Raw genomic sequence first — 14,411 nt, forward strand, 5'->3', positions numbered from 1 at the left:
CAAGGCTTTTTGAACAATAAGGATGAAATAATTATTTTATTAAAGGACTGGTAACCTAAAATCTTGTTTCTTAGTGAAACTCATGTATCAGAGGATATTGAACCCTGTGAACTTAATGTTGAGGGGTACAAACTAAAAAAGTGTGCGACAGACAATAATAGAATTGGAGGAGTAATTGCTTTAGTAAGAAATGATCTTCGATACAAGTTAAAAAATGTGCAATGTGTTAAAAATTTTGTTTGGTTGTTGTCCTTGGAACTGTGCTCGTCTGGTGTAAAGTGTTTGTATTCTGTATTGTACCATGCTCCACAAAGACAGGATGCTGCCTTTATTGAGTTTTTTGAAAACTAGCTAGACGAGGTAAGCGATTTTAATGGCACTATTATTATTTTGGGAGATTTGAATCTGGATTTACTTAAAAACTTATTTTATGCTGACAAAATAAAGGATGTAATATTTTCCAGTGGATTTACACAAATTGTAAAATCGTAATAGTACTACGAGCCAGACGCTTATTGATCATGTAGTAACTAACGATAAAAATTTACCTCTTAAAGTTCATTTAACACCAAAAATCAGTGACCATTCCATTATCTCGATTAATGTTGATCATCAAAATCTAGTGACTCCAAATATAACTACTTTGAAAAGATCTACTAAACATTATAACTCAGATCAATTTCAACATGATATTATTAGTACACCTTGGAACACCAGCATTTCAGATGTTAATTTACAAGCAGAAGCCGTCATCTTCTCTATTACATTCTTAACGAAATGTGTCCCATGAACGCAGCTGTCACAGAACAAAAATATCAAGATAAGAAGTGGATTAACTCGGAAATTAAAAATCTAATGCGTGAGAGAGATATTCTGTATAAAAGAGCCATTTTACATAAAAGTGAAGACATATGGGCAGAGTATAAATCAAGACTAAATGCTATCGTGAGTAAAATTAGGAATGAGAAGGACAATTATTTTGCTGAAACCATAGATGAAAATTAAAAAAATCCAAGCGAGCTATAGAAAAATCTGAAGACCATCTCAGACGTGGCAGCAATAGCACATCAATTTAATCATTATTTTATAGATAGCATCAGTGAGATTATTCAAAATATAACGCAACAAAATATAGTTAGCAATGCCCCAAGAAGTCCAACCTCAACTAGTATTCTCCAGAATTTTGAACCAATATCAATGGCTAAATTGAGACAAGTCGTTAATAATCTAAAAAATGTAGGCGGGGGTGAAGATGGCATCTTCAAACAGATTGTTTGTGATGTCTTTCATGTTGCTGTAAATAAGCTGTTGGACGTCGTAAATACCTCACTTTCAAATGGCGTCTTCCCGGAGTCCTGGAAGATATCAACAGTTATTCCTGTCCCAAAGGTGCCAAATACCAAGTTGTCTAATGAGTTTCGTCCTATCAATACTGTTTCTATACAGTGCTTTCATTTCAAAACGATCCACCCTTAATAACTTTCTTAAAAAAAAAAAAAAAAAAAAAAAAAAAAAAAAAAACACGTCAAATTAGATATGCAGGGGGACGTTTAATTATGGATTTACTGAAATTCTGTCAATCACCTCCTCACCTCCAGCTAACCTCACTTTAATATGTCAAATGGGAACCCCCATCGTGTGATACACCATAGTAAGCAGCGTAAGATTCTCTATTTAACAATACACAAAAAAATTATATCGATAAATGTGTAAGCAAATAGTTAGCGAAAATGTCCAGAAATAGTTAATATTTTATTTACGCCAAACTTTGGTATTTTAAATGAATACTTTTAGTGTGGTACCTACATCCGCATGTTTTTCGGGAAGGCCATACCCAATATCCCCAAAAAATTAATGTTTGGGCAGGAATTTATGGGAATTAAATAATCGGGCCATTTTTTTGGAAGAAAATTTGACTGGCGAAATTTATTTGAACCTTTTAGAAAATGCAATATACCCTTCCATCATCCAATCTATCGAAAATCAAGTAGATCAACATGGTGCTATGTTATTGAATGAAAATAATATACATTTTCAGCAGGATGGAGCTCCCGCGCACTACACTTTGGTAGTTCAAGAGTGGCTTGATGAAAATTTTCGAGAAAAGTGGATTGGCGGACGTGGTGCCATCGGATGGCCTGCGCGGTCTCCGGACCTAACCCCACTAGATTTTTTTCTTTGGGGCTACTTAAAAACCAAAGTTTATAAAACCCCACCTGAGAGTATTGAGAATTTATAAAATAGAATATTTCAAGAATGCAGAGAAATTAGCGGGCATACCCTTGCCAATGTTCGTAAGGAGTTTGAAAATAGGTTTTTTTATTGTCTTGCTAATAACGGCGCGCATTTTGAACATTTAATAAAATAAATTTGTTAAACTAATTAAATTTGTTTTTCTACCCTACCGATTTACACTTTAATTGCTTCTTGGTCAATCAATTTTATTTTTTTTACAACCGTTGATAGCATAATGAATGCCCTTTAAAATAATGTATCACACCATGGGGTAGCCATTTGACATACCAAAGTTTGGCGTAAATAAAATATTCATTATTTCTAGATATTTTCGCTAACTATTTGCTTACACATTTACCGATTTCATTTTTTTTGGTACCGTTGAATAGAGAATTTTACGCTTCTTACTATAATGTATCACACGATGGGGGTTCCCATTTAACATATTAAAGTGAGGTTAGCTGGAGGTGAGGGGGTGATTGACAGAACTTTAGTAAATGCATAATTAAACGTCCCCCTATATATCTAATTTGACGTTTTTTTTTTTCAAAGAAAGTTATTAATTGTGGATCGTTTTGAAATGAAAGCACTGTATATGAAAAGGTCTTAGAAGTATGTGTAAAAGAGCAATTACTGCAGTTCTGTGATAACAACCAAATTATAGTTCCTAACCAGTCTGGCTTTCGTGAACGTCATTCATGTGAGTGTAAGTGTGTAAGTTAGAGTACATAGGAATTAAGCTGAACGTTTTAAAGTGGTTAAAGTCTTATTTGTGTAATAGGCTACAACGCGTGTGCAGTTTAATAATGCTATATCTGAAGCTGTAAATGTCGATGTCGGTGTGCCCCAAGGTACTATTCTGGGTCCATTATTGTTTTTATTTTACATTAATGATATGGTTAGGGTGGCTCAAAAATTAAATAAAATTATATTTGCTGATGATACTATGCTCTATATAGTTGGCCAAAATCTACAGCAAATGGTTTGCGACATGAACTTAGAACTTGGCAAGTTGTTTAACTGGCTTTGTAACAATAAGTTACGCTTAAATACCACAAAATCAAAATTTTGTATATTTGGTAGACGGTCGAAGATATCTTCTATTGACATTAAAAGTGTAAGTATTTGTGTGGATGGACAAAATTAGTTTACGAGGATCAAATTAAATATCTCGGTGTAATTTTAGACTCAAACTTAACTTTTCAGGCTCATGCGGATTATATCATGAGAAAGTTTGCTAAAAAGGTAGCGTTTATTAATAGGGTGGGACAAAACTTATCAATGAGTACAAAAATAACTTTATTTAATGCTATAGCTCTTCCACATTTACAATTTTGTTCAACTCTTTTATATAATTTACCGCAATATAATATCTCTCAATTGGAAAAAATTCAAAATAGGGCAATGAGAACAATATTGAGATGTAACCGCTATATTCCTATTAAAATAACTTTAAGTGTCTTAAATATATTGACCGTCCATCAACGAATTATGTTTAATGTTAACGTATTTAGATTTAAGTTGAAGAAAGGCCTTTTACCTAATTATATATGTGATAAGTTAGTGCTATTTCGTGATGTCGATAATTATAATACTAGGAATTTTACTGATTTTATTTTAGCTCATAAGTGTAATACTGTTCAAATGCTTAATTCCGTGCTCTATAAAGTTTTGCTCGAATTTAATAAATTGCCTAATGACTTAAAAATCTGTAATAATATAAATAGTTTTCAACGATTATTAAGAGTATATATTTTAAAATTGTATTATTAGGCCCATGTTTTGTTTTTTATATTTAATTTTTGTCGTTATAACCTCTTTGTATTTTATATGTAGCAATTTGCTAAATAAAGATTATTATTATTTTTATCATTATTATTATTGAAAGTTCCTTAAAAATAGTACTTTAATATAAAAATAAATGGTTAAAGTTTATTAAGCTTAGATTTAATTTTTTCTAAGAAGCTCCTTATAAATATCAAAAATATGTCTTAATAGTCTGCAAGGTGGATGCCTTGAATTTGTTTTAAATTTCGGTTAAATGAAAACCGAAAACCTTAAAAAAATCTTTTAAAATAAAAAAAGAGTTCTAGGCAGTCAAGCTTTTTTAATTTAAAAAAATGCATTTAACTACCTGGAATATATAATTCAATATTTTTTAAACAATTTAAGAGTAATAACATTAAATAAAAATAGATTTCCAGGCAGTTGAAAAACCATTAAATGTAAGTTCTTTTAAAATCTCTCGCCTTTTGGGATAAGCTTCTGGAAACTAATTTTTTGTGCCAGACACTTTTTAAAATTTCAGGCGATACTTAAAAAGTGTTTACTAAATAATTACTTCTTTAAACCATTAAATTTTAGTAATTCCTGGGACTAGTATTAACCGTACATCTACTGCGTTTGGACCATATTTTTGAACTGATATCCCTTTTTAATTTCAGGAAAACCGAACTTACTCGATCACCAACTTCGGTCATAGCCGCCCAATGAAAGATTGGAAATGGAACGGATTGGAATGGCGGGATGTCATATTGCCGGCGATTCCAGCCCAACCTGTCGGGATGCAGTTTATGAGCTACGACATACGTGGCCTGGAACCAGGACAACAGTACGAGGCACGAGTCCAGGCCCGGAATAAGTTCGGATGGAGTCCAGAGTCTCCCTCCTTTATTTTTAAGACGACTGAGACGGGTACGTATGTCATGAATTATTCTGTTTAAATTATTTTTTGTAAGTGGAAATTTTAAAAGAAATATACTTTTGCAATTTTTTCTATTGATTCCTTTATTTTATAATATTGGGTGATTTTGGAGCCACTGTACTTATGATGGAAATATTTAAAAATGATTTCACTTATAAAAATATAAAAACTTTAAATGATATATACTATTCAAAAACGTAATAGGAGTAAATGTAGATTATTTTTTATTCAAGTCATGTTTTCTGGAAAAGGATTGGGATTTGTTTCCGGCGTTATGGCTTTATTAATTTTTTTAAAAATTTACAAGCATAAAAGTCGTTAATATACCGATAACCCCAAAGGGCACTTTTTAAAATAAATTCCCAGAAAATAAGCTTTTTAAACCAAAAACTTTAAAAGTATGGTTATAAAAACTATATTTTGAAAAAAAAATATTTTTGCGGTAAAATGACTGCGATAAGCCTGTACCGAAAAATAAGACTTAAAATTGACAAAAAAGCAATTTAAAAAATCGTATGACAATACAAGGATAAAACATTGAATTATACACACAATTTTAATATGATCCAGTATTTTAGTATCAGGAATCTTGGATCGTAATAAGATAATGTTTTTTGTGTAAAGGGGATAAATTACGTAATGCAAATATAATAACAAGATGATTTAGATCGTAGTGAAGACATGAATTATGGTAAGGATGAATATAACTTAAAAATTCGGACTGTTTCCTTCTTAAGACATGATAACGTATCTCAGTCTTAGTGTCATAGAGTATAAAATGACGACGTAATACAATTATGGTTTTTAGTATAAAGGAATATAAACTAAGTACTTAATAAAAATTTAATTTTCGTGTCAATACCACCCAATTAGTATCCATGCGACCAAAAAAACCTTTTTTTGAAATGCGATTAGAATTTGTTTCTGGCGTTATGGTTGTACTGATTTTTTTGAAACTTTAGGCATAGAACTTCTTAATGTAGTGAACAACCCTTGAGAAATCGTTTTTTTGTGCCAAACACTTTTAAAAATTATAACTTATAATAATCAAATATTGTATTGTAATTATGTAATTGTAATCAAATGATGGTTTTTGGTATCAAGAAATATAAGCTACGTAACCAAAATGTCACGTTGGCCTAATTACAACTCAATTACAATTCATGCGGCCAGGAAAAATATTATTTTCACAATTTTTGCGAATTCTTTTGGAACATGATAGGGATTTGTTTTTGGCATTATGGTTGTACCGATTTTTTTGAAATATACAGGCATAAAAAATACGCTTTAATATAACTATAATCTAAAAGCGTGTTTTCTTAGATCAACCCATGGAAAGTCCTTGGTTTGTACCAAATATTTTTTTAAAATTTATGCAATACTTAAGCGACCTTGTATATAGGTTAAACGGCTTGATTACAATAATACGAAATAGAGGTATTTCTTCTTGCTATATGTAGTTTTTTATTATTTAAGTCAGGTTTTCGGGAAAATAATTAAAATTCGTTTTTGGCGTTAAGGCTTTACCGATTTTTTTTAATAAACAATAATGAGCTAAAAGGGCATTTTTAAAAATTAACCTTTAGAATGAGTCTTTCGTAAAAAAAAATGTTTTGAAAAAAAAAGAATTTTTTAGTATAAACACCTAAATTGCATTGATATGAAATAGAGAAATTTTTTCTTCGTAAATGTGAATTCATTAATTTAGTAATATTTTCTAGAATAATAATAGGATTTATTTTTAGCTTTATGATTTTACCGTCTTTTTTTTAACTTACAGTTACAGTTATAAAAATAGTTAAAAGAGCGCTTTTTAAAATCATGTAATGACTTGAATTCAATAATATTAACGTTTAGGTCTATAAAACATCTTCATTTAAGAAATAAATGTAGATGAATATAATTAGGATTAAATAATTTTGTATAACGAAATCCATTTTAAAAATAATTTTAAATAAATTTAATTTTTAACTATCAATAAAAATTTTAAAAATTAATTCATTTACACTTAAATTTAATGATCTTGCTTCTAGGCAATTAGCAAGTAAATTCATAGTGAAGAGTGCATTAAATTAAATAATTATTCAAAAATTGTAATTCCTACACAAATATCCTTACAAAAAAATTAAACTCATGAAAAGGATTTTATTACACATACATGTAAGACTTAATGGAAGCATGAATTGAAATGAAATCTTAAATTTAATGAATTAATTTCATTAAATGCTGAAATTGAACAATTAGGAAAATTTGATTTTAGACATTTAAGAAGTAAATTAGTAGTGAAGAAAATTAATTTATCAATTAGAAATTGCAGTTCTTTAATAATTAATAAATAATAAAAAATAAATAAAATTCATTAAAAGGAATTAATTAAATTCATAAACCTTTAGAAAAAATTAATTTAATGAATAAATCTAGACAAATATATTTGAAATATGCGGATTTAAAAACCCTATAGAGTAATATAAAAATATATTATCCATTTATTATATTACTTAATTAATTTATATTCACATAGAGAATTTATAACTATAAATTTATAAAAATTACAGAATTTAAAAATTTCAAGTTTATTAATTTATCACATAAATATACAGACCTATTAAAAATTTAATTTAATAAAATCCAAAACTCAATGAATGTAAATCTTTTAAAAATACATTAAATTATTTTTTCTCGAATTATATTTATAAAAAAAATTAAAATCCGTTAAAGGAAAAATTAATATTCATAATAAATTTACATAAATTTACTTAATAACTTAAAAACCTAATGTGATATAAGTTAATTTATTAATATAAATGAAAGTACAAAATTTAAGAATTTGAGCCACGTTCATTTTATAAATAATAGTATCTTGATACTAGAAATTTGTAAAAAAAATAATATTTATTAAAAAAATTTTAATACTATTAAAAGGATTTTGTTATATATAAAACTTTACAGAAAAAATAAATTTAAATAATAAATCTACACAGATTCAATTAAAATTAAATGATTCAAGAAACTCTTATACTATAGTAAAATAAACATAAATTTTCATAAAATTACAAGAAAATTTCGGTCATACTAATTTATTGAAGAAATGTGCAAACCGATAAGCATAAAAATTTGATATTTATTGATTAAAAATCCTTTAATTAGCGGATAATTTCATAGCGGGGAATGCATTACATTAATTAAATAATTAAAAATATTAGGTTTTGGCAAATTACCGAATAATCTTTATAAATAAAATTTTTAAGAAGGAATTAACTTAATGAATAAATCTAAATAAATGTAATAAAAATCTATTAGTTTAAATTTTTTTTTTCATGTTTACTTAATGAAGTAATATATGTATTTATTGAAAAAAAAATAAATAATAATAACTCATACATTTTTAAAGCTAAATTCATTAAAACCCAGAATTTAGTAATAAAGATTCTTGATCCTAGGCTTTTAACTAGTAAATTAGAAATAAAGAATGTACTATTAAATTAATTAAATACTCAATTAGATATTGTCGTTCTTAGAAAATTAATAAATATTCATTAAAATGTTAATATAATTCAAATTTAGTTATTTAAAAAAATTAACTTATGCATGAATTTATGAATATATATTTTAATAAAATTAAAAAGATGTAGAATCAAAGATTAAAAATTTTGGCTGTGTTAATTTAAGGAATAAATTTACAGACCTATAGAAGTAAAAACATAAATTAAATTAATTAAAAACCTAAATTTAAAGACTTTCTCCTAAACATTTAGCGAGTAAATTCATAGTGAAGAATGAAGTAAATTAACTACATATTAACTAGTTAATTAAAAATTTTAAATTTTAGGAAATTAACGAATAATTTAAAAAAATAATCCTTTAAAAGAGAAAATTAAATTAATTTTGCCAGTACTTTAAAGGTCATGTAGAGAAAGGGGTTAAATTCGAATGATACAAAATAAAATTTTTTTTTAACTTTGTTTTTTGATTATTAATACCATATTTTGCAAAAAAAAATTTCTGCCCATAGTATCGCCTAAACCTATTTTCCTTGGGCAAATTTTCACTTCATTGAAATTTTGATCTGTAAGCTTTAAAAATTTAATTTATTCGATTGGATAATCATCAATCTACAGTATATAAAAATTTAGATTTATATAATAAAAAAAACAATAAAATCCAACCAAACCAAATCACAAAAAAAATTTCTTCTAACATTTTTAGAATTTTTCTTTTGTCAGGAAATTTAAAAAAGATAAAAGTTTAAATCACATATTTTAAAATTTATATTCAACCTCCTTATACTTTTATAACATTTAAGTATTTTTTTAAATTTAAATATTTTCACTTTAATTTTTTATTCACTTGTCATTAATATTAAAATAAACAGTGTAACTTAATACCTGATTTAAAAAACAAAATATGATTTTTGTATTTTTACGAATCAGGAAAAGAGGCAATTTTTTTTAAGAATTGATTTCTTTTAAGATCATATATTACAAATTTTATTAAGTTAATTTATAAAAAGCAAGTACCTTTAATTAAATAGCCAATTTGAAAAAAAAATCTAAATATGATTTTTTGGCATTTTTTTTTAAATCATGAAAAACGCATAATTTTCTTTTATCTTTAAAGTGCTTTTTTTTGCAAAAGTTTAAATTTTTTAAATTGTGTCTTTTTTCGAAAATCTACGGAAATTAAGTAAACATATTTTAACTAATCACTTTCTTGTCTTGTAATTAATTTTTTTGATACTCATTTCATTTAAATAATTTCAAACCTTTTATTAAGTATTTAATTTTCAAAAAAAATAATGTTTTTTTTCAACAATTTTTTTTATTATTATTTAAAGGATCCTAAATATAAGGACAAATTTTTTAGTATTTTTTTTTAATGTAAAAAATTTTATAATATCATAACATGTAGCTTTAACTTTGTACCCGTGGTGATTGCCATATCCTCACAATTAACTACTGAATATTTCAAAAAAATCAATTTTTTAATCACCTATTTTTCAACCTATTAAGGAACGTCGACGTTTCAATTTATTACAAAAGCATTATCAGGATTTTGTGTAGGACTTTATAATATCATATCTTAATAACATCACCCTAACATCGCCTAATTTTAAATAGGTGCAATATATTGTACAAAATAATAAATTACTCCAAAAACCTACAAAAGAATAATAATAATAATAATAATAATAATAATAATAATAATAATAATAATAATAATAATAATAATAATAATATTTATTTAGCATAAATAGCTACATACAAAAACAACAAATTTCCCAAAAAATTAATAAAAATAAAAATTCATATATCAATAATAATGTTCATAAAGCTAATTCAACAATATATTTAGTCAGCAAGAGTACATATATAAATAAGCAATAAATATCAAATGCTGGGTATCCCTATCCCCGACACTTGCAACGCCCCGGTTTTACCAGGAACAGCAACATCCCGGTTAATCCAAGGAATACCGCAATATTTCGGTCCGTCTAAACATTGCCATGTCGGCGACCTAAGCACCCCGCCACCAAAACTGCTTCAGAAATTTTTAAAAATTACCACATACATAAAACTAAAGCGCTGTTACTAACTTCACAATAATATTATTAATTAATTAATTATTAATATACCCTTATAAATTAATCCATATACGCTTATTGTGTAAAAAATATAATATACATATGCACTTGAGGTTACTATGAACATTCCAATAGGTGAATCTCGGTCATGAGGTTAATTACCTATGGGCTGGCGAAATAGATCGAATATAGGGTGTCCTGGTTTTTTTAGAGAGACCATGTCAAATCCCGGTTAATCCATAAATACTTTTTCAGTATCCCGGTTGTTACATGAATACCAAACACAGCTCTTCTGCCACCCACAAACACCTCATCATTGTTCTCACTTCACTACAATATTTATCTGCACATATACAGGGTGTCTCACGACGAATAGACGCGATCGATATTTCGGAAACTAATTTTTCAAAAATTTTGAAAATTTGGCAACATAGCACAGTCGATGGGGGCTACACAACTAAAATATTTTGACAGTTGTGACGTTTCCGGTTATACCGGAAGTAGGTGTCAACTTCGTTATTTTAAATGGAACATCCTGTATATTTTTACTTTTTTGGCTTTTACGTGAAATTCTAAGTATATTTTGTGTATAATGTCCTATACCTAAGTGTAACCGTTTTTGACATATTTTTAATTTCATGTGAAAAACTATGTTTATAAGCCCTAACATAATTACCGATTACTCCCTTTTAGTAGCTTTTATTTATTGGTTAGTTTTGGTTTTATTTTAGAGGAAGGACCACTTTAAAAGACTATTTTAAAATTTGGCTAAAAAAAAGATACAGGGTGGTCAAAAACTAGCATTAAAAATTAAAATGAAAAAATCATTAAAAGTCAATTTTTTTAAATGGAAACCCCCTATTTTTATAATTTTTTCATTAAGATAATTAAAAATAAGGTTAACTTTGTATAAGGTTATCTAGTCCAAAAATTGATAGTTTCCGAAATATTGGCAGTTTAAATTTGGCCTAATATTAAAAGCCGTATAATAACACGGCTCAAGGATTGTTGATTAGTTGGGCATGACGGTTGTCTTTGCTCTGTGTGCAGTCTTTACTAACATGACCATATTGACAACAGTTGTAACACATAATAATGCCATATTCATCGAACACAGGACAGTGATTCCATCCTATATTTATTCTTTCTCTTTCTATAATCAAACTGTATGTATTTTCATCCACCTCAAATATTAAATTAAATCTATTTCTAACAATATTTGTTCGCCGTATTACCCTCATATTAACATTTTTTGAACTATTATTTAAATCATTTTGCTTAATTACCTTTGTTATTATATCACTGTCACTATTCACATTTTCATTTTCATTTATATCTACCACTTTGATGCGTCTTTGTAACATTTTGGGTCTATCAACAGTATAGCTTTCACCAAGTTTAATTTGAATTTCCGATTGGATGTTGGTAATTTCTTTTTCCGTGCCACAGTTTAAAATTAATCCACTTTTTTTTGTCGCTCTCCCCAGTGTTACTCCGATTCCGATGTCTGTTGGATTTACTTTTATTTTTAAATCTTCCTTTATTTTTTTGATATCCTTTGGAATCGCGTCCTTCTGATTAACAACTAGGACCTTACTTTGGGTGGTCGATGCATTTGATCGTTTCTCAAACACTCATTTTTCAGCAATATTATTTTTTAATTGCATACTTTTTAAATATACAATTTCTTCTTTAAGGCTGATGTTTTCTGCCAATAGTGTATCAACTTTTTCAGTAAGTGCATTAGTTTTACTGAATAATAGGTCTAAGGTGCAATTCATATGATCTATCAAGTTTTGGTCGATGCATAGATCCTCAACTCGGCTTCTTTTCCTCGATCTCTCGAGTCTGTTACTACTGTCAGTACATGTTTTACATTTCCAACTTGTTTTCTTTAAGTGGGATCCTCTTAACTCAACATTTTCACACTTTCCATGGAAAAACTCATAACACTCTGTACACTTGATAATTTTCTTAATATCATCAAAACCTTGTTTACACTTGTAACACGTAGAACAGTGACACTCGCGTGATGCACCTCTGGTCTCCGCCATGGTCGGTGACCGAATCTATCATCAAAACATGGAATAAAAATGTATATACCTTGTAGGCCTAGATGATGAGGACCTAAAGGGACCTAAATCCATTAAACCAAAAAACATGAACAAATTAAATTAAGTTATAATATCTGGACTAACATAAAAATAGGTATGTTAAAAACAATATTGAAAAATAATTACGTTTTCATATGCGAATGCATAACTTAAGTGAATCTGACTCCCATATATAATTATGATAATTTTTAAGAACTGAATTAGGTAATAAGGATTTAGACTATAAGAATTTACGATCTAAGAAAAAACTTTTTCCTGTTGATTAGAAGTCTGTACTTTTTTTTTAATAATTTAACATATTTTTCTGAAAAAGCCTATATGTCTACTTTTTAAATTAAGCTTTTTGTTATGTTTAAGTTTTCTCGTAATTTTATAAACATTTTTTTAATCACCTCATCCTATTATATCTTAGAAAAATTTCAAATAAAAATAGCTGTGCACTTTTTTTAAAATTTATCTGGTTTTTCAAATAAATTAAATTTTTTTTAATTTTTTTTTTTCGATATAATTTCAAAAAAAAAACTAAACTAATATTTTTACTTCCTGGTCTTTTAATTCCATTTTTTTTTAAATTATTTTAATTAAATAATTTATGTTTCATTAAATATTTAATTGAAAAAAAATAAATGTTTTTTCATTCGAATTTCTTATTACTACATTGATATAAATATCCTTAATTAAAAGTTACAATCACAATATAGCTCTCCTAAATTACCACACTTACCTTACATTATGTTAAAAAAGGCCATCCTTTTTTTTCAAAAGTTTCTCTAGAATTTTTAGGAAGAATCCGAGTCAAAATTAAATTAAAAATCCTAAATAACAATTATTATAAAAAAAATTCACTAAAACAACCCCAGATATACCATCATAATATGGTATTTTATACAGGGCATTGGGTAAATGTATTAATTATTATTTATCTTTATCTATATCATACAGATGTACAGTGGCTCCTATATCACGCTGTATAATTTCTCTTTTTAATTTCATGGCACTTCCTCCCCTTGCACTAATAAAACTTCGATGTATGACGCACAATTTGGATCTATGTAGATGAGAGCACCACAGATAACAGACATCTATTTGCCGGTAAGGATAAGATGTCATTACTAAACGCATGACATAATTAATTTTAATTAAAAAAAATAGTTAATTTAAAAAAAATCAATTGAAAACGTGCTGTCTCTTTATTTCAGAAAACGCAATAGAAGACGTCCTGAGTGTAAAATCCAGAAACGGGGCCCAAGAAATTTCTAATTTAAGTTATTTAGTCGTACTGTCTTTTGTGTTTATGATTTTTTATAATAATTAAGCTTTTACTCCTAAAATTTTATTTATTTTTCCACTTATTGTAAATACAGTTGTATATACCCTGACCTAAAATGTAATTAAACGTAACAAGTACCATCTATATATTGAATTATTTTTTGTATATAAGTATACAACCGTATAAAAAATAAAATGATATTACCAATATTATATACAATGTCTGTGGTGTTAAAATAGGCAATTTATTAAAAACGTAAAAGTAAATTATATAAATGTAAATAATGATATATTGCGCGGTACAATAGGGAAGCCATTGGCAGATTTTGAGGTAGCTATAAAAAAAGGAAAGAAAAGAGAGAATTAAAGGACTCCCCAGTGGACCAACCATTACATATATAATATATACTTTACTTTTACGACCGTAAAGAGGATAAAAATCTCGATATTATTATATATAAAACCAAAATACCATAATTAAGTGCTACATATTATATAGAGCTTTATA

At 27.3% G+C, this 14,411-nt stretch overlaps 1 protein-coding gene across 4 annotated transcripts in view; it reads left to right on the forward strand.

Moving 5' to 3' along the window:
- The window catches only part of LOC126750535 (limbic system-associated membrane protein-like), a 524,620-nt gene extending 510,572 nt beyond the window's left edge, over positions 1 to 14,048 (forward strand). For 3 of the 4 annotated variants that reach the window (XM_050460174.1, XM_050460176.1, XM_050460177.1), the window contains exons 9-11: positions 4,680 to 4,929; positions 13,691 to 13,726; positions 13,834 to 14,048. In XM_050460174.1, coding sequence (XP_050316131.1) covers positions 4,680 to 4,929; positions 13,691 to 13,726; positions 13,834 to 13,949 — 402 coding nt within the window. In that variant the 3' untranslated portion in view covers positions 13,950 to 14,048. The remainder of the gene's footprint in view (positions 1 to 4,679; positions 4,930 to 13,690; positions 13,727 to 13,833) is intronic. The other variant, XM_050460178.1, reaches the window with a different exon arrangement.
- The last annotated feature ends 363 nt before the right edge of the window (positions 14,049 to 14,411 follow it).

The sequence above is a fragment of the Anthonomus grandis genome, chromosome 2, assembly GCF_022605725.1.
Source record: "Anthonomus grandis grandis chromosome 2, icAntGran1.3, whole genome shotgun sequence".
Classification (NCBI taxonomy): domain Eukaryota; kingdom Metazoa; phylum Arthropoda; class Insecta; order Coleoptera; family Curculionidae; genus Anthonomus; species Anthonomus grandis.